Below are 26,509 nucleotides of genomic sequence, written 5' to 3'. Positions count from 1 at the left end.
AGTTTCGGTGTCTTCGTGGGGTGATGGATGTCCTTCCTGTCGTCTAGTACCATTCTTTGAAGGCATGGTTTACAGCCCAGATCTTCAAAGACTGGTTCCACCACCATTTCGTCAAGGAGGTCATACATTACCAGACGGAGACACTGGGAATCCCACACGACCAGGTAAAGGCCCTCCTTCTCCTCAACAATGCACCTGCCCACCCGTGCGACAAGGACTTGGTGGCTGAGAATGGCCGGATTAGATGCATGTTTCTGCCACCTAATACAACTGCTCTCATCCAACCAATGGACCAAGGAGTGATCGTAGCAACGAAAAGGCTGTACCGAAGGATGTTCCTGGATGAGGTGATGGTTGTTCTCGAGGACGAGGACGAGAGCTGGGAGGGACGGGACACGCGAGGCCAGCGGATTTTGGAAAACCTTCACCGCTACAACATCAAGTCTGCAATCTACAACTGGGCCAGTGCATGGAAGGAAGTCCCTGTCAAGACTCTAGAAAATGGTTGGTCTCGTCTGCTTCTCGGAACGGATGTGGAGTACGATTTCCTAGGTTTTGACATGGATGACTTCCATGCATGTCTACGTACGTATGGCGACGATGTTGATGTGGACGATGTGCGTGAGTGGTTGGATGACGACGAGGGCGATCCTGGGTTTCAGACCTTGTCTGATACCAAGATCGCATCTTCAGTTGCAGATGTCAGTACCCAGCTTGATGATTCCGACGAAGACGGCGACGATGATGCAGACTCCTCTCAGCATGACACAACTCCAGCCATCCCCAAGCTAAGCGCACTCCGGGAACACCTAGAGTTCGTTCTGGACTACCTGGAACACAAGGACTGAGACAGGGAGATAGGGCCCTTGGGACTTGTGGAGGAAGTGCGTGCTTCCAGGCAGCACATCATCAATCGTCAGAATCGTCGTTCCTTGCGTCAATCAACCATTGACAGTTTTTTCAGGCCCATGACCCCCGAAGTGCCCAGCCCTGGCTCCACTCCGTTGCCTCCCCAAGACAGGCCCTCATGCTCTGAGCCACAGCCCAGCACATCAGCCACGGTGGAGTCACTGCTCGACATGAGTTTGCGTCTATCTTCAGAGTCGTCTGCAGTGGGTACGCCATCACCATGACCCAGTGACGCACCCCTAGGTCACCTGCCAGTGATACTCTCGGACTCTGACAGTGCATAGATCCCAAGAACTTCTCCACTAGACCACACGAGAATTTACAGTGTTGTGCAGTGAAAAAAAGTGCATTGTGTTAAGGATTTACAGTTGTGAGTGAAAAGACAAACAATTTTTGAACTAAATTTAACGTAAATTGACGTGTGTTTTTGCTTTAGAAAATGGTTATAAGAGTGGAAAGAGTTAAAGTGCAGAGTGCAACACTTATCAAGTTACAATGGAGCATAAGTTAGACAAGAGTGCACACTGTGAAGAGAATGGACATCTGAGTGTGAATGACTAAGTTCAGTGCAAGACTTCATGAACAGTGTACTGCAAGTGCTTCAGGAAATCCTTCTTACTGTCAGAGTCTGAAGGGAGGCGGTTATTCATCGAGATGGCCGTGGACTTGCTGTAAGTAGGCAGAATGTTTCATACAGTACTCTACTGTATTTTCCATACTATACTTACCTCAAACACCTCATTTCACTCTTTTATGTCCCTTATTGGTGTGAATATGCTATGTCTTAGGTGCTATGCATGTGCAGTAGGAAAGTGTTTTTCTGAGTTAGGCTAGGTTAGGGTCCATAACTACCAGTCCAGGAGCCAGGGACTTGTAAGTACCCAGAATGTTTAATATTGTATGAATCTACCTCAAAAACCTCATTTTATGCTTCTTTTGCATTTATTTCAGTCTTTTATGTCCCTTATTGGTGTGATTTGGGTCTTAAATAGGTGCTATGCATGTCCAGAGGGAGTTGTATAGGTATTTTTCTGAGTTAGGGTCCGTAAGTACAAGTCCAGAAGCTGGGGCCCAATATCTGGACAGGAACACTATCCGGACCTGCCTATGGCTCTATTACGTCGGATATTGGAGGGATTACTGTATATATATATATATATATCTGGGCTGGAAAAATCATCGATTAAAAAAAATAAAATAAATAAAAAACATTTTTTTTTTAATCGGATTTTTTTTAATTTAAATGATTTTTTTTTTAATCTGTGATTTTTTTTCCCCAACCTTGTTTGTGCCTTTGGGAACTGTCAGAAGAGTACCATACTGGGTCTTGTTTTCCTCCCACTTGCTGCAATGCGTGCATTAGGCATGATTATATATCTATCTATCTATCTATTGCCAGATGCCTCAATCCTGTTTGGGGTGGCCACAAACAAATCGCCCTGTCCCCCGCCATTTCACTACCCTGCTCCCAACTCACACACCCCTCTCGCATATACCTCTTCACCTCATCCCTCCATCTCATCCTCGGCCTCCCCCTCCCTCTTCCCCCCACCACCTCACTCACATACACTCTCTTCGTCAGTCTTTCACCCTCCATCCTCTCCACATGGCCAAACCACCTCAGCGTATTCCTCCTAAGGCTTCCTATCACATCCACATCCACACTACAATGCTCCTTTATATCCTCATTCATCAGCCTGTCTCTCCATGTGACTTCACAGGCTCCTCTTAAATAACTCACTTCCACTGCTCTCACTCTTGACTTGTGTCCTTCCAGAAACGTCCAAGCTTCACTTCCATACGTTAAACTTGGTATCACAATACTGTCATGTAGTAACTTTTTCACTTCCGTACTCACTTCCCTGTTTCTTATCACTGCTTTCAAAGAACCAGCAAAAAAAAAAAAAAAAAATGATATCAGCGCAGGTGCTGAAAAGCTGTGTTTACACATGGCCTCTTCACCCCTTCCTCCCCCCCCCTCCCCACTTACTGCCTAACTACCATTGTGAATAGTAATCCCTGTACTATCCGGATGCCCACTTTCCGGACATTGTGGGCCTGGATCTTTGGAACCAAAAAATGGCCAAAAAAAGAAAAAAAATTCCCCCAAAATCTGAATTTTTTCTCACCCATATTTTGAAATTGCCGCGCGGCACTGCACGGCACCAAACAGCCGTTGCTTATATATGGCCCCTTCACCTTTTCCTTCCTTCCTCCCCCCTCTCTAGTCAGGGGAGGTGTTTTTCATTACCAAACGTGGGCCAATTTGGTACTGAAACGTTCATCTGGTAGCAAATCAGCATGATCCATTACCAGATTTTTCACATGTATGATGATATAGAGAATGGAGACAGTGGACTGTTTGCTCTCTTTGATTAATCTGTTAGCATACATAGTGCAAAAATGAGCATGCTGCTAATTATAAGGAGAGTGATTATTTCCATTTGTATATATAATTAGTGAAGAATAAATGCTTCCTATAAGAATTTGGTAATGAAAAGTTAAATTTGATGATGAAAATTGAGGGGTTTGATAAAGTAGCTGAGCTCAGATCTGGCAACCCTGTCCCCAGTTACCACCTAACCATCATCAAGGGTAGGTGTTCATCTCAATGGATGCCGCACGTGCTTGTTTTTGTGAACAGTGAATAAACTGCAATACCTCGCCATTAGACTACATGGGAATTTACAGTGTTGTGCAGTGTTAAGAAATTAGAATTTAGAGTGCAAAGGATTAAGTGTGGAGCGCAAAGTGGCGGTTGAAACTGGTGTGGCACAATTAAGAACAGAATGTGCAGTGTTAAACAATTATAACTCACAGTTCAAAGAATTAAGTGTAGCACAACACTGGATTACTGTACGTGCTTCAAGAGTATTTTCACCACTACCAGAGCCTTAGAGGCGGCACCCACAGAAGTTTTGGGAGCTGTTGCCTCTCCTGACACTGAGTGGGCTCTCCCTACATCCTAAGGGATCTTTGTATGCAGCATGTGTCAAGAGTGTAATGTTGTATAGCAGAGAGACCTAGGCAATATTGGAAGAGGATATTCACAGGCTCAAACGTACAGAAATGACAACTACAGTATTAGGTGGATGTGCAGCGCGTCCCTGAGTGCAAGGCCTGGGGCGGTAAAGGAAGAGCATATTCACAGGATCAAACGTACAGAAATGACAACTATTAGGTGGATGTGCAGTGCATCCCTGAGTGCAAGGCCTGCAGGGGGTTTACGATGGAAGAGCTAAGAGGTAGGTAGGATAAGACTAAAGTGTATTGCATATGGTGAATGGTTGGCGAGCAGAGGCAGGGGAGAAGATGAGAGAGAGAAGAGAGAGGTATATGTGAACAGGAGAAGGGAGGTTAAGAGACTGGTGAAGGAGAGTAAGAAGAAAGTGGATGAAGAGTTTGGGAGGAATCTGAGTGTGAAATGGAGGGAGAGTAAGAAATTGTTTTGGAAGGAGGTAAAGAAAGTAAGGCAGTGTGAAAAGGGAAATAATATGGGAGTAAAAGATAGGAATAATAGATTGTTGGTGGAGAAGAGAGACAAAGTGAGGAGATGGAAGGAGCACTTTGAGGATTTGTTGAATGTAGAGAGTGAGAGCAGTGTGAGTATAAGTGGTTGGGGAATGGCTGGGAGAAGAAGAGATGAGAGGAGGGAGGAAGAGATCAGTAGGGCGGAAGTAGTGGAAGCGATGAAGAAGATTAAGCTGGGAAAGGCCCCAGGAATTGATGGAGTGTGTGGTGAAATGCTTAAGTATGGGGGTGAGATTGTTGTGGAGTGGATATGGAAGTTGTGTAGATTGGCTTGGGAAGAGGGAAGGGTTCCAGAGGACTGGAAATCAGGTATAATTGTTCCTCTGTACAAAGGAAAAGGGGAAAGAGAAGTATGTGGTAACCATAGGGGTATTTGCCTTCTTAGTGTGACTGGTAAAATATATGGCAGAATACTCATAGATAGGGTTAGGCATATGACAGAGGAGCTGGTTGGAGAAGAACAAGGGGGATTTAGGAAGGGAAAAGGGTGTGTAGATCAGATATTTGTTCTAAGATGTTTAGTGGAGAAGTATCTAGAGAAGGGAAGGAAAGTGTATGCTGCCTTCATGGACTTGGAGAAAGCTTATGACAGAATAGATAGGCAAGGTATGTGGAAGGTATTAAGAATATATGGGGTGGAGGGGAAATTGTTGAGTGCTGTGAAGAGTATGTACGAGGGAGCTAGGGCTACGGGTGCGAGTGGATGGTGAGCTGAGTGAGTTCTTTGATCTCAATGTGGGACTGAAACAGGGGTGTGTGATGTCTCCATGGCTGTTTAATATATATATGGATGGGGTTGTAAAGGAGGTGCAAGGTAGGGCAGTGGATGTGGGGCTGGCCCTAATGAATGAGGGTGAGATTTGGAAGCTTCCGGTGTTGCTGTTTGCTGATGATACAGTATTGTTGAGTGAAGATGAATGGGAGTTGCAAGGTTTGGTGAATGAATTTGGGACAGTGTGTAGGAGGAGGTAGCTGAAAGTTAATGTAAACAAAAGTAAAGTTATGGTGTTTGAGAGGAATGAAGTCACAGAGTGTGCAGTGAGGTTGGATGGTGAGGATATGGAGAATGTGAGTGCATTCAAGTACTTGGGTAGTGTGATGAGTAAGGATGGAACTTTGGGGGATGAAGTACGTGAAAGGGTACAGCAGGGAAGGAAGGTTGTTGGTACACTGAAAGCATTGATGAGAAATAGGGAGGTGAGTATGGAAGTTAAGAAGTCACTGCATGATAGTATTGTGATCCCTACCCTGACGTATGGAAGCGAGGCATGGACCTTGCAAGAGGGGAACAAGTCAAGAGTGAGAGCAGTGGAAATGAGTTACTTGAGAGGAGCATGTGGAGTGACATGGAGGGACAGGTTGACAAATGAAGAAGTGAAGGAACGTTGTGGGGTAGATGTGGATGTGGTTGAGAAGATTAGGAGAAATACACTGAGGTGGTTTGGACATGTGGAGAGAATGGAGAATGGAAGACTGACTAAGAGGGTGTATGTAGGTGAGGTGGAGGGAGGGAGAGGGAGGGGTAGACCGAGGATGAGGTGGAGGGATGGAGTTGAGAGGTATATGAGGGAGGGGGGGGTGAGTTTGGGGGAGGGTAGTCAAATGGTGGGTGACAGAGTGACTTGGAGGCGTTTTGTCTGCGGCCACCCTTTGTGGAATTAGGGCGTCGGGCTATAGATAGATAGATAGATAGTATTGCTGATGTGATGAGGAGAGGTAGATTGAGGTGGTTTGGGCATGTGGAGAGGATGGGTGATGATAATTGGGTGTAGAAAGCGAGAAACGTTAATAGTAGGGGTTGGGTTGCCAGGGGTTGGTCAAAAAAGACCTGGGATGAGGTCATTAAGTGTGACCTCAGGGTTAAGGGTCTGAACAGGGAGGCTGCCAGAGATCGAGCAGCACAGAGAGCCGCCATTAAGTGACCATGGCCGACGCATGTATGCATGTTGGAGCCTTCAAAAACAAAAAGAAACTACCCCACCTCCTCCCTCCTTCAAATTCACTCAGATATACCTTTTTAACCACTCTGTTGTCATCCATTCTCTCCATATGACCATACCATCTCGGTACACTCTCTTCAATTCTGGTGTCCACAGACTTCTTCACACTGAATCTTTTACGAATCATATTATTCCATATCCTATCCACTCTCTGTACTCCACACACATTCCTCAGCAGCCCCTCCTCCACTACTCTTACTCATGCCTTTTAATTTTCATGCCACAGCATAGTCTCACATCGGTATGTTAAAGCTGCCACTAACACTTCATCATGCAAGCCGTGCACAACTGCAACACTCTAGCCATTGTTTGTTATCAAAGCCTTCATGGCACCAGCTACTTTCCTTCCCTGTGTCACTCTACTTTCAACTTCTTTTGCACATTTTCCTCTCTTTTCTATCACTGTGCCTAAGTATCTGAACTCTCTCACCAATTCCAGTCTCTCTCCATTCACTGTAACATCACACTGGGAGAAACCTTCTCTCTCAATAACCATCACTTTACTCTTTCTGCAGTTACTCACAAGGCATGATGCTCACAGACATCAACAAAACTCTGCACTAGTCTACCCAGCTCTTGTCTGGATTTGCAATTAACACTGCATCATCAGCATAAAACAAATTTGAGATATTCCATCCACCACCATTTATTACCAAAGCCATCTCTCTCTCCATTACTCATGTGTGTGTGTATATATATATATATATATATATATATATATATATATATATAATATAATGAATAACCACGGGGACATCACACAACCTTGTCGAATGCCCATGTTGATTGTCAACCATTCACACAGATACCCATTTACCCTTACACATGTCTCACTACCATCACAGAAACCCTTGACAGCACCTAAGCAGCTTACCATCTACACCATACATGTGCACAACCTTCCACAATCTTTCTCTATCCACTTTTCATATGCACATTCCAGATCCATAAATGCCACAAACACCTCATAGTCCCTCTCGCAAGCCTTCTCCACTATCTGTCTCACCGCATACATTTGATCCACACATCCTCTGACACTCCTAAAGCCACCCTGTTCATCACCCACTAAGACTTCTAATATCTCTCTTATATTCTTCCATATACCTTCCCTACAACACTCAACAGACTTATGCCACGATAATTCTTGCACTAACTTCAATCACCTTTATTTCTGTACAGGGGTACAATCACAGCCTTTTTCCACTCTACTGGCACAGTGTCACTCATCCATGCCTTCTTACATATCTCCAACATGCACTTCATTCTGCTCTCTCCACTACACTTAATCATCTCTCCGTATAGCTCACCAACCCCAGCAGCTTTCAAATTTTTCAGCCACTTCACAGTGTTCTCCACCTCTGCGAGTGTCATGTTTCCTGGCACTTTATTCCATCTCTGTCCACCCCTAAAACCAATCATGTTAACTACTGCTTTGCTTTCTCCATTCCCATTCATCAGACTTTCAAAATATTCTTTCCATCTGGTCCTTACTTCGTTCCCATGGATTAATAAACTATAACTTACATCATTCCCACCTTCACATTTCTTTCCAATGTTACTTCTGTATTTCTATACCTCCTTCCAGAATATCTTCCTATTATCAAAGTAATCTGCATTCATTTTTCTTTCATGATCATCTTTTACCTTCTCCTTTTTCTTAATCACTAGTCTCTTTACCTGCTTCTTGCTCTCAGTATATTCAGCTATTTCAACTGAACCCCTGTCCTGTACCCACTCTAGCCACTTCTTCCTCTTTTCCCCCACTGCTGTCTTTACCTCCTCATCCCACCATGCTGCACCTTTCTTCTTTGTTGTTACTCTTGCCACACCATACACCACTTTAGCATTCCTAACTAAGCAATCCCTATATGCATTCCACAGGCTGTCCAGATCCATTTAATTCCAATTCACTGATTCTAACTCCATCCCTACTTTGGCCGTGTATTCATTTGCCATTTCTTTGAGACTCAGCTTCTTGACTTTCAGTCTACCTCCCTCACTGCTCCTCTCTCTCTTGGTCCACCTCACCCCTCTCAGCTTGATCTTGCACGCCACAATCATATTATCTGACAAGCCTCCACACTGTTCTCTCACTGCCCTCATATCAGCAACACTTTCCAGAATTGACATCTCTGCGAGCATGTAATCAATCAGGCTCCTTTAAACACGATCTCCATTCCCTCTATACCACGTATATTTATGTGCATCTTTGTGTTTAAAATAAGAATTACAAAAGCACAACCTCCTTTCCTGACACACGTCCTTCAGTTGCTTCCCATAATCACTCTCTCCTGATACTACCTTATTACCCACTATATTAGTCAGTGCCAGCGCCTACTCTCCCATTCATGTTGCCCATTACAATCACTTTATAACTCCTGGGTATTTCTCCTACTGCTTCATCCCACTCATCCCAAAATCTGTCTTTCTCTGTCTCACTCCTGTCATCACATGGTGCATATGCTAATCACTGACACTTTCACCTTCTCAAACTTGAACTTAACATATATACATCTCAAGCTGACACATTTGTAGTCTATCATTCCAGCCTGCTACAATTCATTCATCTACAGAGCAACTCCTTCCTTGCATCTTCTTCATTCATTCGTGCCCGACCTTACACATTTTACACCTTCCCATTCCACTTCACACCCTTTCACCTTTGTTTCACACAATACCATCATGGCATATCTTGCACTCTTGAACACATTCACTACTTCCACCCTATTTCTCTCCTCATTCACTCCTTTCACATTCCACAAGGCCATGTACACCTGCCCATTTGGTTGGGGCCCTGGGCAGGTATTGGGTCCTCCAAGGCTCTCCAAAATGTCTGCAATGATTTAGTGCTTTCTGATAGGGGAATCTGGGGAAAACTTAACCCAGCCAAAAACCCTGGTTATATGTTTACCACCCAGTGTAGTAAATGGTTTCCTGTGAACAGGGAACCATTTGGCTTGTCACTCTGTGTAGTGACCATAAGGCAACACTACATAGAGTGAGTGGATGATGGGTGCCCCCACCTACCACATAAAAAGGATAAAGGTTATATATAACCCTCCTGCTTAAAAAGTCAAGGAAACAGCATGTTTCTAATATCATCCTCTTTGTAATGAAGCTGAATATTGAGGCAAAGTTAACAGTTTCATACAATAATATTTTTAATACTTGTCAAATCGTATCCTCTACTGAACAAATGAATTTGCATATATTCTACTGAACCATCACCAAAGTAGTCATGGGGTGCTTTCCATGACTGTGACAATAGCACTCAGCTGAGTGCCGCGAAATCCTACGTATATGTACAGCCAAGAGAATAATTTTGATGTCACAACCAGCTGGGTCTATGGCTGGTATTATATAAACTATTACAGTCAAAGCAATATGAATCACACGTCAGTATAAGTACACAAAATATTCTGTTATTTGGGGAGGAATAAGAAATATGGAAGACAGAATGATTGGAGAGGAATAAAAAATATTGAAGACAGAATGCTTAGGGAGGAATAAGAAATATGAAAGACACTATTCAAAGCTGGGAGAAAACTGTTAACTTTTGCCTGTGACTGCTTCTCGCATGGACCTCACATGTCAACAGCCACGCAGAGCACTGCTCCACTGACTGCTAAACACAAACAGTATCTGTGAAACATCGTCTCTTACATCAGGACTTCATTGAAACATGTTAATGTAAGGGTTTGTGTATGTGCTGTCCGTACAATGTGATCAGTTGCACTGTGATGCCAGACTGACTGGCTTTTTCTGTCTCTCTGACTGGCTCCCTCACTCATTTACTTGGTACAGTTTCACTGACCATTACACAGACTGCAACACCAATGAACACACTTACACATACCTTTACATCACTGTGCAGATTATGTAAAGTAAGGCACCAGGTTTCGCACCTAATGGGGAGAGTGAAAAGTGCCGCCAAAGTTGGGGTTTTGACTTTAAGGGGAAAAAGCTAATAGGGACCAGGCCTGATAAGAAAACTCACCCCCCTAGTGTATTTCTGACTTTAAATATGTCCTAAAGTCATCTGAAATGTTGCTGTTACATTAAATCATAAAGGAACAATAAATTAACAATTAAACATAAAAACATCATACAATGTACATTAATACAGTACGTATTAGCAATATTACTTACATATGTAACACACAGATTCCCTTCATTCAAACATAACACCCACCAGAAAGACCAGGGTGAACGACTTAATGGACTCTATGCTTGCTGAGGCTTTGGGATAGGGCTTGTGTGCCTCACTACTTTCTCCAACACCATTTCCACCACCACCACTGCTTTCTTGTTGTGCCCTTTGAAGCAGCACATTCACTCTGTTATGCCTCTCCCTTGAAGCTTCCCTTTTGTGCTCCTCTAAAAGCCCAAATATTCCTCATTGAGTATGATTTTATTTTTTAACTCGTCATCATACTTGCATTTCTTCACCCCTTTGCGGTAGTCACGCTTGGCCTTGCCTCTACTGCCTGCTGTTCCAGGTTCACGTGTTCTTACACCATTTCCACTACCACCCAGTCCACCTCCGGCTCCACTTGAAGGATATTTCCGTCAATCATTAATCAAGGACGTGAGAGTGTAACACTCAACTTGCAGACACACTGAACACGTGCAGGAAACTGGCCGAAACTGAGTATTGGTGCTGGTGTTGCCATGATGAGAATCCAAAGCTTGTGCTGCCGGAGGGCGCAAAAGAGGTTTTTTGGTTGCAAATGTCTATCAATCTATTGCCAGACGCCTCAATCCCGTTCGGGGTGGCCACAAACAAATCGCCTCCATGTCGCCCTGTCCCCCGCCATTTCACTGCTCCGCTCCCAACTCACACCCTCCTCTCTAATATACCTCTCCATCTCATCCTCGCCCTTCCCCTCCCTCTTCCTCCCTCCACCTCACTCACATACACACTCTTCGTCAGTCTTTCATCCTCCATCTTCTCCACATGGCCAAACCACCTCAGTGTATTCCTCCTAACGCTTCCCATCACATCCACATCCACACCACAACGCTCCTTTATATCCTCATTTGTCAGCCTGTCTCTCCATGTGACTCCACAGGCTCCTCTTAAATAACTCATTTCCACTGCTCTCACTCTTGACTTGTGTCCTTCCAGCAATGTCCAAGCTTCACTTCCATACGTTAGAGTTGGTATCACAATACCGTCATGTAGTAACTTTTTCACTTCCATGCTCACTTCCCTGCCTCTTATCACTGCTTTCAAGGAACCAGCAACCTTTCTTCCCTGCTGTACCGTTTCAAGCACTTCACCCTCCAAACCTCCATCCTTACTCATCACACTACCCAAGTACTTAAAAGTACTCACATTTTCCAATTCCTCACCATCCAACCTCGCTGTACATTCACTGACTTCACCTCTCTCAAAGACCATCACTTTACTCATCCTTACATTCACCTTTAGATTCCATTTCTTACAAACTCTCCCAAACTCATCCAACAAGCCTTGCAGCTCTCCTTCGTCTTCAACAACACAGTATCATCTGCAAACAACAGTACAGGGAGTTTCCAAACACTACCCTCTCTCACCAGGGCCACTCTAACATCCACTACCCTACCTTGTATCTCTTTTATTACCCCATCCATGTACAGATTGAACATCCATGGAGACATGACACATCCCTGTTTCAACCCAACCTTCAAAGAGAAAAATTCACTCAGTTCACCATCCACACGCACTGCAGCCTTAGCACCATCATACATACTCTTCACAGCATTCAACAACTTCCCATCTACTCCATATATTCTTAATACTTTCCACAATCCTTGTCTATCCACCATGTCATATGCTTTCTCTAAATCCATGAAAGCCGCATACAACTTCTTTCTCTTCTCTAGAAACTTTTCCATTAAAGATCTAAGAATGAATATCTGATCTACATAACCTCTTCCCTTCCTAAAGCCTCCCTGTTCTTCTCCAACTAATTCCTCTGTTCTTCCTCCAACTCTGTCAATAAGTATCCTACCATACACTTTTCCTATTATACTAAGAAGACAAATACCTCTATGATTACCACACACTTCTTTTTCCCCTTTTCTTTTGTACAAGGGAATAATTATTCCTGACTTCCAATCCTCCGGGACTCTACCTTCCTCCCAGGCCAATCTGCACATCTTCCACATCCATTCTACTACTATCTCTCCCCCATGCTTCAGCATTTCACCACACACTCCATCAATTCCTGGGGCTTTCCCCAATTTAACTTTCTTACTGCTTCCACAACTTGTATCCTACTGATTCCTTCCTGTCTTCTCACCTCCCTCCTTCTCCCAGCCATTCCCCAGCCACTTATACTCGAATTACTTCCATCCTCTATGTTCAACAATTCCTTAAAGTGTTCTCTCCATCTGCTCACTTTTTCTCCCTTTTCCATTAGTAATCTACCATTTTTATCTTTCACTCCCCTGCTAACTTCACTTCCACCCTGTCTTACTCTCTTCACCTCTTTCCAGAACATTTTCTTACAGTCCCTCCACTTTACACTCAAGTTCCTTCCAAATTCCTCATCCACTCTCTTCTTACTCTCTCTTACTAATCTTTTCACCTTTCTTTCTACATATAACTCTCTCTTCCACCTCTCAACTTCTTCCACACCCCTATTTCTCATCCATTCATTGTATGCTTTCTTCTTTTGTGCCACAGCCTGTCTCACCTCTTCATTCCACCACGCTGTTCCTTGCACACCCCTCCATCTTCTCTTCCTTCCACACACCACATCACATGCTGCACATATTTCTTCTGTGAATATCCTGCAAACACCTTCCACATCCCCCATCTGCTCCAATTCTTAGTTGCCCAATTGTTCCTCCACTTCTCTCTTATCCTCTTGTAACCTTTCCACTCTCCTTACAAATACTCCTTCTTCCCATCCTTCCCTTCTTCTATTTCTCCATCTAAATGGTCAAAAAATCCACTCCCCCAACCTCTATAAGCTCTTGCATCCATTACACATCTTCGCATCCTTTCATCCACACACACATAATCAATCATTGCCTTCCTTTCATTCAGTTCACCACCCACCCTTCTCATCACTCGCCATGTATACCTGTGGATCATTTTGTGCCTAAAGAGAGCATTGGCCATCACCAATCCCTTCCCAGCACAAATGTCCACTAATGCACTGCCATTCTCATCTATCTCAGCAGGCACACCCCACCCACCAACTATTCCATCCACCTTCACATTCCCTACTTTACCATTCATATCACCGATCAAAAACACTCTCTCAATCCTTCCAAACTTTTCCATGCACACTTCCACATTTGTCCAGAACTCTTCTCTCACTCTGCTTGCACAATCTTGCGTTGGCGCATACACACACACAAAATCGCCCACATTTGTATTCCAACTTTCAATCTTACCCACACAATCCTTGACCCAACTGATCCATACTCTCTTATGCTCTTCTTCCATCTTTTACTCACAACTATACATACTCCTTCTTTTGCCCTCTCATTCTCACCTACTCTGCCAAAGTGTCATTTCACCAATCTGAATGCTGCGCAACTTGGTGTATTACTGTTCATACATGTATATTCTCTACACAACTCATTCACCTGGTACAGTTTCATTGACTGCCACACCCACTGCTGCACCAACAATTGCCCCCCTCCCCCCACACACATCCGCACATTACTGTGTAGATAATGCGTGTGTATAGGCACGTTCTCTACACAACTTCAGGTGTAAGACTGGGAATGCGTGTGCCACTAAGGATAGGTGATGCATGCACCATGATGCACTCGGCACCCTTTTGGAAAACACTTTTATATATATATATATACAGTGTACTGTATATAAATTTTACCTTCTGAGGTTACCTTGTGGATGAGTGAACTCATGGATGTTCATCCTGTGAATGTTGTGTGCCTGGTCTAATCATAATCTGTCACTGCAGCCCTCTGAAATTCCTCTCACAACCTACAGTTTGCAACCCACTGTTATATCCATACAACAGGTCTTTGATTAAATAAACATGTAACTCAGGACCAACTGCCTAGCCCCGGGCTCCTACGCTCCTCATGGGGCAATGTAGGATTGGATGATGGATGGATGGATAAAAATTCTCAGCCTAATCACAAAAGCTTACCTTTAGGAAACTGTGAGAACAAAAGTACAGCAGACATCAATCTACAAATTTATACACATACATTAATAAGTCTGCGAGGCAGTAAAAAAAAAAAAAAAAAAAAAAAAAAAAAAAAAAAATCAATGCACAAAAAGCAAGGTACTTCATTTCCCTGAGCTGCAGTTTACAGGCTAATTTTTTATGTGGATGGCTGTGAGGATAGTTATGTAGTGAAAATTTAAGGCATACAAGGCTAAAAAATTTTCTGCACTCCTGGGTACAATGAACACTGAAATACTTCATATAACTAAATTCTTGTTCACATGGCATTGCTGTTTACTCTTAATTCTTGACCAATGTCATACTTCATCACACCACAAAAGTATGTATGCTGTAATTCAGGCAGTATTCTGCAAACTACATTACGTTTTAACCTTGCTGGACAAGATGCTGGGAAGATTCATATAACTAAATTCTTGTTCATTTGGAAGTGCTGGTTGTTCTTAATCCTTGATCAGTATCACACTGGATCACACCACAAAGGTGTATGTAGGTTGATGAGTAGGTATGTTGTAATTCAGGCAATGTCCTGCAAGCGATATAAGGTTTTAACTATGTTGGACAAGATGTTGGGAAAAGTACTGTACGAGAAACATTTTGAAGACTGATAATAATGGTGTTACTGAATGGTGGTGGTAAAAAAAAAAGACCTACTTTTGGGTGGGCTCTTGCCAAGCTCTGTGTAGCGGAAGTACTGTGTGAGAACTGTCAGTACATCAGCGATGAGGCAAAAAGCAGAAGCATGAGCATCTGGTGAGGCAGTGTGCCGGTCCTGACACAGAACCAACAGTGTCCGCCCAATATGCTCTACCTCAACATTGGCCTCAGCAGTCACTGACAACTGTGTCAACTCAGTGAACTTGATCCACAAATCTGTCCACGATTTCATGATAGGCTGCTAAGAAAGAAACAAAACAAACATACATTACATATGTAGATAGGGGTCAATTTTACATCTATACACAACTATGATACAAGAAACAGCCACCACTAGTGAATATTTGCACCTGTGCAAAAGAAGTCAAACAAAACAAACTGTAAGACACTCACACCTTTAAAATGCTGATACTTACATTACAGATATGACTCTCAATAGGGCTCAGTGCATCAAAGGAGAGTCTCAGAGGGAACAGAAGCACTGTGTAAATGCAGCCCCAATCATTTTCTGACCCATCACCTTGATCAATTATCTGGGTCTGAAACATCAAAACTTATCATATTTCTAAAAATAAAAGTCATTATCATCCTAACCATTTTACCTACCAACTCCCAACTCAAAATATGAAAGTCATTATCATCCTAACCATTTTACCTACCAACTCCCAACTCAAAATATGAAAGTCATTATCATCCTAACCATTTTACCTACCAACTCAAGATCATATATGGTGGTTAGGTTCCAGAATCAAGATGTATGAAGGCATAGAAAAGTATCAACAGTGTCCAGCAGAATGGGCCACACATCCTATCACTCTTCATTCAAACCTCTGAAATTCTCTGCAATGTCTTACAGGCAAATCATCCATGTGCATTATACATATTTTTAATAGGGGGAAGGCTGCCATTGACTTGGGAGGTACTACCACGAGAAAGAATGAAATATGGCTACGTGCTTAGTAACAAGCAACAAAAATGTGTTTGTAAGAAACTGGTTAACTCAGGGACTGCAGCAGGGGTGTTGCAAAACAGGTTCCATGGTGCAACAATGTTGCCACTCTAACAACCAGTGCAAAATAACTTCAAATGTAAGTCACTATCTTGGCGATGGTATTACACACCTAGCCATGAAATATTTTTACTCAACTCACTACAGTTACAGTTACTTTGGCTCTAAATTTCCTAGTTACCAGGAAACTACCAACTATGCAAAGGAGATTTACTCCTGTCAAAGCCTCAGTGAGTTGCCACTTGGCTGAATATGCAATATCTTGACTGTGACGTGCTACTTTCAATAATTTATTTAATTACTTAATCTTTCTCTCTCTTCCTTTGACCACTGCCAGCCTTGCTTTTTTATCAAAATACATTTTTTCAAGACAGGTTTGAGCCTTCCTTGGGTGCTAACACCATGGTAAATGGATCATGAAGTGCATGAGTTTCATTCATAGTAGTCTGTTACAAGTACATTTCTGGGCTCAACCTAGAGGGTGGGGATATGAGGCAGACAGCCAAATATCCCAGAAAAACTGCATGACTTTGCTCCTTTGAGAAACTTCATGATGTGTTGCTTAAAATCTCACTCAAATGATGTAGGACGCATGTCCCCTGAGGTGACTCAAGTGGGATATGTTGCATGCCATGGACTAAATATTTAAGTAACCTGGTGCACACATATAATAATGTCATTTCTGAGCTAATAAATCTATCTATCCATCTATCTATCTATCTATTGCCAGATGCCATAATCCTGTAAGGAGTGGCCATTTGACTCTTGAGTTACTTGTTTAACAGGGAGGGGCACTAACCCTCCACCATCCCACCTGCTGACACGTAAGGAACACGTATGGTTTAGTTATATGGTTACCACCCAGCGTTGTAAATGGTTTCTTGGCTTACAGGAAACCATTTGGATTGTCACTCAATGTAAAGCCACCTGTAAAGGAAAGAAAAGCAATATGAAGTGGCAGGAAAGATGGGAGAAATAGGAAGAGAGGAGGGCAGGCACAGACAAAGAATGATAAAAGCTAAGGAAGAAGTAGGCAGCACTACATCAAGTGAGTGGATGATGGTCACCACCATCTACCATATGATAAACAAAGAAATATATAAAATACTGTTCAAAACTGCAAGGCACAGACAATATGATGTTACAATGTTTTACTTTTGTGTTTCCCCACCCAGTGAACAGCTGACCAGCTTATGTCACTGCTCACAGACAGCACTTAATGTCTGCAACTTTGACCTTAAATAATAGCAATCATTATTCAGAACTGTAATGTACACATCCTACTGTGGTTAATTACGACACACTTTGGTTCAAAGTGATGTCTGATTTTGAGTGGGATATTCCAGTAATCAGTCAATAGCTATTTCCTAGTCAGCCTCTCATAAAACACATGGTCACCTCGGGTTCCCCAATTCTGATTACCGTAATTTAGAAGCAGACGGACAGCATTACCTATGGATGGATTTCCATTTAATGTATGGTGGGTAGTCCTATCAATATTCTTGAAGTGGAAGGATCACTTTTAGTATCTCTGTGCCAAAAATTGATCTTTCCACCCCAACTAGGGATAGATAAGGCCAATCAGCTTATTATTGCACATGCCCCGTGGTAAACTATAATAATACTGTAATAATAATAATAATAATAATCATCATCATCATCAGAGATGTACCGATACCAAAATTTTGACCGATACCAAAATTTTGACCGATACCACAAAATTGGACCAATACCGATACAACTACCGATACCGAATAATAATAATAATAATAATAATCCATCCATCCACCATCCAATCCTATGTTGCCCCATGAGAAGCATAGGAGCCCAGGGCTAGGCAGTTGGTCCTGACATTTAAGATGAGAGTGACCAGCCTCACTCATCCCTGAGTGGCATTACGCAAGCAATCAACACCAATCACCCCTTGGATTTAAATCTTCATCGGCTCAATCTGATTGGAGCGCAATAATTACCCACTAAACCACCAGGTGCCAAAATTTGGTTATATGGTTACCACCCAGCATAGTAAATGGTTTCCTGGTGTACAGGAAACCATTTGGCTTGTCACTCAGTGTAGAGTCACCCACAGGCAGAAGGAGGAGGAAAGAATGAAGGAAAGAAAGATGGAAGAGGGAGTGTAAAGTCACCCATAGGCAGAAGGACAAGGAAAGATTGAAGGAAAGAAAGACAGAAGAGAATGGAAGGAAAGAAGGATGGAGGAGGGGAAAGGGCAGACACCTGAGATCAGCACTACACTGAGTGAGTGGATGGTGAGTGCCCCCATCTACCACAAAATAATAATAATAATAATTAGAGAGGTATTGATATCAAAATTTTGACCGATACCGATATAATAAAATTGGACCGATTCCGATACCAGAGGGGGGAGGGGGGTGCTTGCTGTCTGAGGGCTGTGGCAGGGCCTGAGCCGCTGATGCGAGGCTACCAACCTGTCTCGTACATGTCCATGGTGGCAGATGTGGCTCATTACCAAAGAATGTACTGTATTACTACACACCATGTACTCAAAATACAGTAATATGACACTAAATAACTGGATAATACATATAATATTCCACAGTATTTAACAAAATAACTTCCAGCGAGTGATATGCCACTCACTGAATGCCTTTTAATTAAGTATCAGTAGTATCGACAGAAAATCAGTCAATGCCGATTCCGGTACTCTAAAAATGGGCCGATACCACCGATACCAATACCGGCACATCGGTACATCTCTAATAACAATAGTAATAATAATAGCAATAACCTATCTATCTAACTACAGTGAGTTCTTGATAAACGAAAACCCGAAGTATGAATTTTCGATGTTATGAAAGCGATGAATATAGGACAAATTCCACAATATGAAAGCATCTCTCTCAATTATACGAAAGGAAATGCGAAAAATTCAAAATGGGCGCTCACTTGTAGCAAGGAAAAGAACTAACCCCTCTCTAGTAAACAGTTTTTCGCATGTTTCTCAGATGAGTCTACGATTTCGGGACAATTCGTCATCAGGTCAATTCCCCATCATTTATTTACATGTCAGTTTAGTTAGCAAGTACAGTGTATATTAGTTTTCGATTTATATGAGTTACAAAGGCGATGGTGGTTTATTCTTTTTATTATAAATATAAAATATGGCATCAAATAGTTGGTATTAATGGAAAAAATATAAATATACTGAAACGTGAATCTGGTGACGTATGATGTTTCACTTCATCATTTAACATAAGGCTACATATGAGACTTTGGCATTTATATAAATTCCTAAAAACCTCAAGTGAACGATCAACATACCCTAAAAATATACAAATAATCTTCATATTACGTCTACATACTCAGCTAACTAATCAATCTTAACCAACTGCATCCAAAAATTACAATAAAAATTACTGAAGATCAAGTGAACGATTGACATACTCTAAAATTATACGAATAATCTTCATATTACGTCTACATTCTCAGCTAATCAATCAATCTCAACCAACTGCATCCAAAAATTACTGAAGACAGCTATGGGAGAAATTCAAAGTCGACTACAGCGAGGCAGAAGCAAGTTAATTATTGACTGTAAGTGCAAATTACAAATAATATCCAAAGCCTACGCTGTTGAATGAAGATAGACCTTGATAGTTCCCCATGAAATTATAGTATTAATCAATTAATATTAAGTATATTTATAGAATGACGGGGAATCGTCTGGGGTGCGAATTGTCCTGACGGGGAATCGTCCATGTTTTGATAGCAAATTGACATCACGGCAAATTGTCCCAGAACCGAGTCCACATCCCTCCTCGCAGATTTGCTGTACGTGAGGATACTTTCGCAGCTCTACACCTTTTTGTACCGTTCAGACATGCCTCCCAAGTGCCCTGCATCATCTCCAGCATCGGAGGAGCCCACTGCAAAGAAGCAGCAGCACCATACTCTAACTCTGGAGAGGAAATTGGAAATTATAAGTTGCCACGAGGAGGGGCAAGGAGTCTCGGATTGGGCATGCTTTAGGCCTTGCAGCTTCCACCATTGGGACTGTGACCAAGAAAAAGGAGACGTACAAGAAAATGGCCAACTTGTTCTATACATCTACATGTATTACTTACTTCTACAGGTATTACTTACTTCAAAATAGAAGGGGTAAAGTTTAGGTGGGGGGTCCGAGGGGGTCCTGGGATGCATCCCCCCCATTTCTATGTATAGTTCAATGGGGAAAATTGTTCCGATATACAAAATTTTGGATTACGAAAGTTATTTTTGGTCCCTATCCCTTTCATATATTGAAGACTCACTGTACAGGCAGAAGCCTTAATCCCATAAGAGGTGGCCACCAACGAACTGCCTCCACATCGTCCTGTCCCCTGCCATTTCACTGCCCTCCTCCCAACCTACACCCCCCCTCTTTCACATACCTCTCCACTCCATCCCTCCATCTTATCCTCAGTCTCCCTCTCCATCTCCCACCCTCTGCACATCACACACACTCTTCTCCATCATCTCCTAATGCTTACAATCACATCCACTTTCATACCACAATGCTCTTTTTCATCTTTCAGGCTGTCTTTCCATGTAACTCAATAGACTTCTCTCAAATAACTAATGGGGGGACTTTCAGAGTGCTGAGTCATTCCAAACGCAGTCCTACTCTAGCCTTTTGCTGGTTGCTATGCTTGTAATAGCCGTGGATTATTTGCACTCCAGTGTCTAACTGTGTGATGCAGTACTAGCAGATGCCATTGAAATTACTAAAATATTACTCAGAAAAATCATAACCAATTAGAATGATCTCCTTTATTTTCATAATAAACTATGATCGTAGACTCAATACCGAAGTGTCAGGTTGTCACAACTACACTTTGCATAAATTATATATATTTGATCTGCAGGACATTGTAGCCAATCTCTCATATATATCAAGGCCTGCCTATTATACATTAGTAACATTAACTTTTGTCCTGACAGTCCTTGTATCATCTGAAATTTAATATTTTGTAAATTTAAGCATTTAACATATCACCAGGAGACTCATGCATGTGCATCAAACGGACATTCCTGAATAGGAGAACAGCCCATGCTTGTTTACCAAAGACCAGTGCTTGTTTCATTCGTCCTATGTTAATGTTTGAGCATGAACTACGCTGAATTTAAGGGATTATGTGCGATAACCCAAATTCAGAGGCTGCCGAATCAAATCAGGGACTGATTATCAGCCTTCATCATTACCAATATCCTATCCTGGTAACGTCAAGATTTTAAATTCACTCACTGGAGAGAGAGAGTGAGTTATCTTTATTCCATCAGTTGATGTACAAAGGATATTTACGGCTTGCACTGATGTGCCAGGGAAAAAAAAAAAAAACTAGTTAGTTTTATTCCTAGTGTTATTACTTCGCCGCTAGGCTACCCTTTGATTTGTTTATGATGAAATTACATTACATGGCCGAGCTTTAATTGTATAACAGCTTGCATTTAAAAAACATCTCAGCAAAAAATTACCACCTTAATGTTTATTTAACCCCTTAACCGCGGGCTTGTTTTGCTTTTCTTGCAGCTCCCGCGGGCATATTCGCGCTCCGACAGACTCTCTAAAAATATCTGCCAAAAATCAGTTATTAGTCCTACAGTGCTCGTCAGAAGTATTCAGTGTTGTCCGCCGGGCGCGCAATACTTATGGCCCAAAAAGAATCACCCATTTTTGGGGGTAAGAATTGAGCCACAAGTTTGAGCTCCGAGCATGACGTCACGGTAGCCTGAGGCCTTCCGAGGCGCTGGTTGGTTCCCGCCTCAGTCGCCCACGGGCTGCCTGAGAGAGAGGAACTCCGCCAAGTGTCCCTCTCAAATTGCGCCATTTTTTACCGAGTGTCCCGCAGTGTTCTGGCCTTCAAAACTTTGTTATGGCACCTACCCGTGAACTATCCAGTGAAATCATATCCCAGATCATTGCTCTAAAGGAGGCAGGCCACCAGACAAAGGAAATTAGTGAATTGGTTGGTGTGGCACGATCGACAGTGCGTCGTTGGTGTGCGCGGTTTCGGGAGGAAAACAGTGGTGAAGTTCCCACAAAGAAACCGAGGTCTGGTAGGCCTAGGAAAACTTCCCCAAGGTCTGTTAATGTTTTAAAACGTGCAGTGGAGTTTAATCCTTGTGTGAGTGCAAGGAAAATTAAGGAGAGCAACCCGGAAGTGTTTGGTGAGGTGTCAGTGAGAACAGTGTCTCGTAGGGTGCATGAGCTTGGTTACACAAGTCACAGGCCTGTGAAAAAGCCTCTTCTCTCTAGCAGCCAGAGAATTCGTAGGCTTGCCTTTGCTAATAAATATCTAAATTGGGGTGAGGAGCAATGGTTGTCAGTGTTGTGGTCTGATGAGGCAACGTTTAGTGTTACCTGTAACAGAGGAGCATGCAAAGGTAGTGACCCACTTGACCCACGGTATGTAGAAAGCACAGTTAAACATCCTGATTCACTCATGGTATGGGGTTGTTTTTCAGGGAAGGGTTTGGGGAAGCTTGTTGTACTTCCCAAGAACCTCAGAGTGAATCAGGATGTATACCTGGAGCTTCTGCGTGATCATTTACCAGACTCCTTCGAGCTAACAGGTGCACGAGTGTTTCAGCAGGACGGTGCACCTGCTCACAAGGCCAAATCGGTCACCAATTGGCTTCGTGACTGTGAGGTATCATTCATGACAGACTGGCCAGGAAATAGCCCAGACCTCAACCCGATTGAAAACCTCTGGTACCTCGTAAAGAAAAGTCTCCAAGGGAAGGACGTGAGCTCTCTGCCTAAGCTGGAAGCCGCCATTCGTGACTCCTGGGACAAAATACCCCTCCAGCACCTCAGGAGCCTCGCCCTTTCACTTCCAAGACGTCTCAGGTCCGTGAAGAAACGTAAAGGCTACCCTACGAAGCACTAAAGGTAAATAAAATGCATTATTTATATGTTTTTTCAATGTTGAAAGGTTTGTTTCTCAGGAGGGACGCAGGGCGCCCCATACTTCTGACGAGCACTGTAGAATAATAAAATTAAATATGCTTATGGCACATACCTTCAGCTTTCTCCTGGGGTGTTTGTTGAGCCTTCGTCAAGTACCATAGGACTTGTGGAGACCTCTGAAGTTGGGTAACGAAGTCTCCACTGTACACTTCCAAACAACTCGTAATATGATTACCACAGCCTGATATTATCACTAGAAACACTATTCTATGATTCTCAAATAGTTTGGAATCCATACTTTAAAAAAACACACACACACACACACACACACACACACCGTGAAAGCAATGAAAATTACGAGAGCGTATGATCTTCCCACTTGCGCCAGTTCGCCGCTGGTGTTCTGTCATTTATTATTCAAAAAAACACTCACAGTTTATATTTCTATTACTATATAACACTAATATATATCTACAGTCTTTATCCATAAGTTTCCTTCAGTAATAGTAGTTTATTGTCACTGTAGGGATTCAATTTCTCTTTCAGTAAAATAGGTAGTATTCACTTTCTCGTCCTGTATACTAGCACTGAGAGTGAATGTCACTACCACCTTCACTCTCAGAACTCATAGTATTCATACATGCTAGAGTGAAACTTTCACATTCAGTACTCCTTGTATATATACTCGTATTCTTATACTACTACTCATTTACATCTCTATTTAAGTTCTCTATTTCATTTACATTATTTACATTTCTATTTTATTTACACTGTGTTATGCACTGTCACTTGAAGTTACTTATTAGACTATTTTCCACTGTTCACTTATATTTACATTCATTGCTTTCACTTGCTGTTTACACATTATTTACAATTCCACTTGCACTGTTTTACTCACCAGAAAGATCGTAGTCACTCTCTATCAATTGTCAGCCCTTTACCTCTTTCCACACGAGGTTTAGTAGGGGGTAAAGGTCACAGGGCCCTTTGCATGGGGCTAAAAAGCGGCGGAAGTTAGCAGGAGCAAATCCGACGTACTTTCACCTTGAAAGACGACAGTGAACTGATAGTGGTGGCCTCCTGCCGCCTGGCTAGGGTGAGTGCAATACTGCCAACTTCAGCCTTGTGAGACCTGCTAATATATAGCAATGAAATTATTGGCAGGAAACCAAGACAATACATATTAAATTAGGTAGTTCCAGGTGAATGTAAATATCACTTAGGCTTCTCCCTTCCCTCCTTATATGTATATTTATTATGAGAATAGATTATATGGCATAATTCAAGGGGAAAAAACAGCGAAAATTAGCGAACGAGTGCACGTGAGGTGATGTCAGGTGATAATTAGCCAATTCCAGGTGTATGGCACTATCACTTACCTTATTTCTTTTTTGTATATATTATTTGGTATAAGAATAGGGCATATGGCTTATTTCAATGGATGAAATCAGTGGAAAATTCCAGGGAAGATTTACTTACGTAGAATACAGTGTGGTGGCCTGCAAAAATTAGGTAGTTCCAGGAGAATGTAAATATCACTTAGGCTTCTCCCTTCCTTTCTTATATATATTTTTATTACGAAAATAGATTATACGGCATATTTCAAGGGGAAACAAACAGTGAAAATTAGCGAACGAGTGCACGTGAGGTGTTGTCAGGAGATAATTAGCCAATTCTAGGTGTATGGCACTCTCACTTACCTTATTTCTTTCTTGTATATATTATTTGGTACAAGAATAGGGCATAGGGCCTATTTCAATAGATGAAATCAGTGAAAAATTCCAGGGAAGATTTACTTAGCGTATCACGGCTGGGCAGGCGAGAGGATAGGGTAATGGAGGGGAGGTAGGGAGGGGAGTCAAGAACGGGGAGAAATGGCTAAATTGTCAACAATGTATTTGGGTCTGGTTAGTACTTGGATGGGTGACCGCCTGGGAACACCAGATGCTGTTGGCATAACGTTCTCCCTACGTGTCCAGTGGGGTTGGAGGAGGAGTAGTGCCCCTTCCTGTAAAACAATTAACTCTGATCCCTTGACCACCCCGTTTGGGATACGTGGCATCTGGCAATGAATGGCAATGGATGGGAGTACTGATGAGACTAGGAGTGCTGACTAGTGTTGGACATTGGCAGTACTGATAGATGATACAAGCCACCACTTGAAAGCCCAGGCGAATTCAAAATAACACAGAATCACAAAAGTGACGCCCTGTGGTATGATTCCTTGCTCCCAAGCGTCACAAAAGTGACGCCCCGAGGTTAAGGGGTTAAAATGTGAAAACTGAAGAAACAAAATATATGTACAGTATGGTCTCACTATAACGGACTAACTGGGGCCCAAACCATTCCGAAAAATGTGAACTTCCGATATAAGCGACATCCAGACTTCCCCCTGTTAATCTGGACTTTTTCCGATCCAGTCACTACTCGTTTTACGATGGGGTTAAGTCAGGTCATACCTTATCGTATACCGATTTTATCATAAATCAGGAGATTGAAACACATTACAAAAGGGGGGTTACATCAACTCAGCTTCCCAAAGTCACCTACCACTGAAATAAAAATTACAACCTACCTTAATTACTTCCTGTGTTGATCCAAGTCATCTCCAAGACCAAAACAAACACTATCACACCAGGTGGTGTTACTCAGTTACAGTAAATCGTTGCAACAACACAATAACCACACTTGCGTAACGTTAGCCTCGTGCTGCACAATGTATAGGCCTACTGTAGCATGATGCTTGGTTGAGAGGTGATGATAACAGGAGGGGGGGGGGGGGGCACACGTCAACGAGTGGAAAAGACAGGGCTTTGAAGGGATGGCGGGACTGCAACTGAACCAAAACAATGCTCTGCACGCTGGGGTCGCCATCTTGCCTGAGACAAGCAACTGTTGCCTTGCGTGTGCCTGGTGCTTCGTACGAAATTTTCCAAGGGCAATATCATTATAACGGGAAATTAATCGGAAATCGGATTCTGGGGTGGAACTTTTCTGTTATCATTGTAGCGAATTACTGTATACCGAATCAACGTAAAACGAGTAGTGACTATATCAGACATTAGTCCTGATTGCGTGAACGGTTTTTAAATTGTTTTGACTACCACTGTGGTGCTGTACTGCGTTATAACTTCACTACATTAATCAAATAGTATAATATATACTGTATAACAATACTGTACTGTACACTGATAAACATGTCTTTCATTTACCTTATTGTGGTGAACATAGCAGAAGTGGTCAGACAGTCCTGACTGCTTCTGGCTCTATTGGACTTTTTCTGATATATAGGAATTTAGTCCGGTAGCTCCTC

General features: G+C 42.5%; 1 protein-coding gene across 1 annotated transcript in view; it reads right to left on the bottom strand.

Moving 5' to 3' along the window:
* The window catches only part of LOC145417418 (uncharacterized), a 287,807-nt gene that overhangs the window by 145,090 nt on the left and 116,208 nt on the right, over window positions 1–26,509 (bottom strand). Inside the window, exons 5-6 of the mRNA XM_080286100.1 lie at window positions 15,673–15,795; window positions 15,254–15,494 (exon numbers count right to left, since the gene is read on the bottom strand). Coding sequence (XP_080142226.1) covers window positions 15,254–15,494; window positions 15,673–15,795 — 364 coding nt within the window. The remainder of the gene's footprint in view (window positions 1–15,253; window positions 15,495–15,672; window positions 15,796–26,509) is intronic.

Source organism: Coenobita brevimanus, chromosome 110 (genome assembly GCF_032717465.1).
Source record: "Coenobita brevimanus isolate Jiangsu-jjx chromosome 110, ASM3271746v2, whole genome shotgun sequence".
NCBI classification, from domain to species: Eukaryota; Metazoa; Arthropoda; class Malacostraca; order Decapoda; family Coenobitidae; genus Coenobita; species Coenobita brevimanus.
Note: the sequence above shows the minus strand (reverse complement) of the source record. Positions and strands in the feature narration are given on the sequence as shown.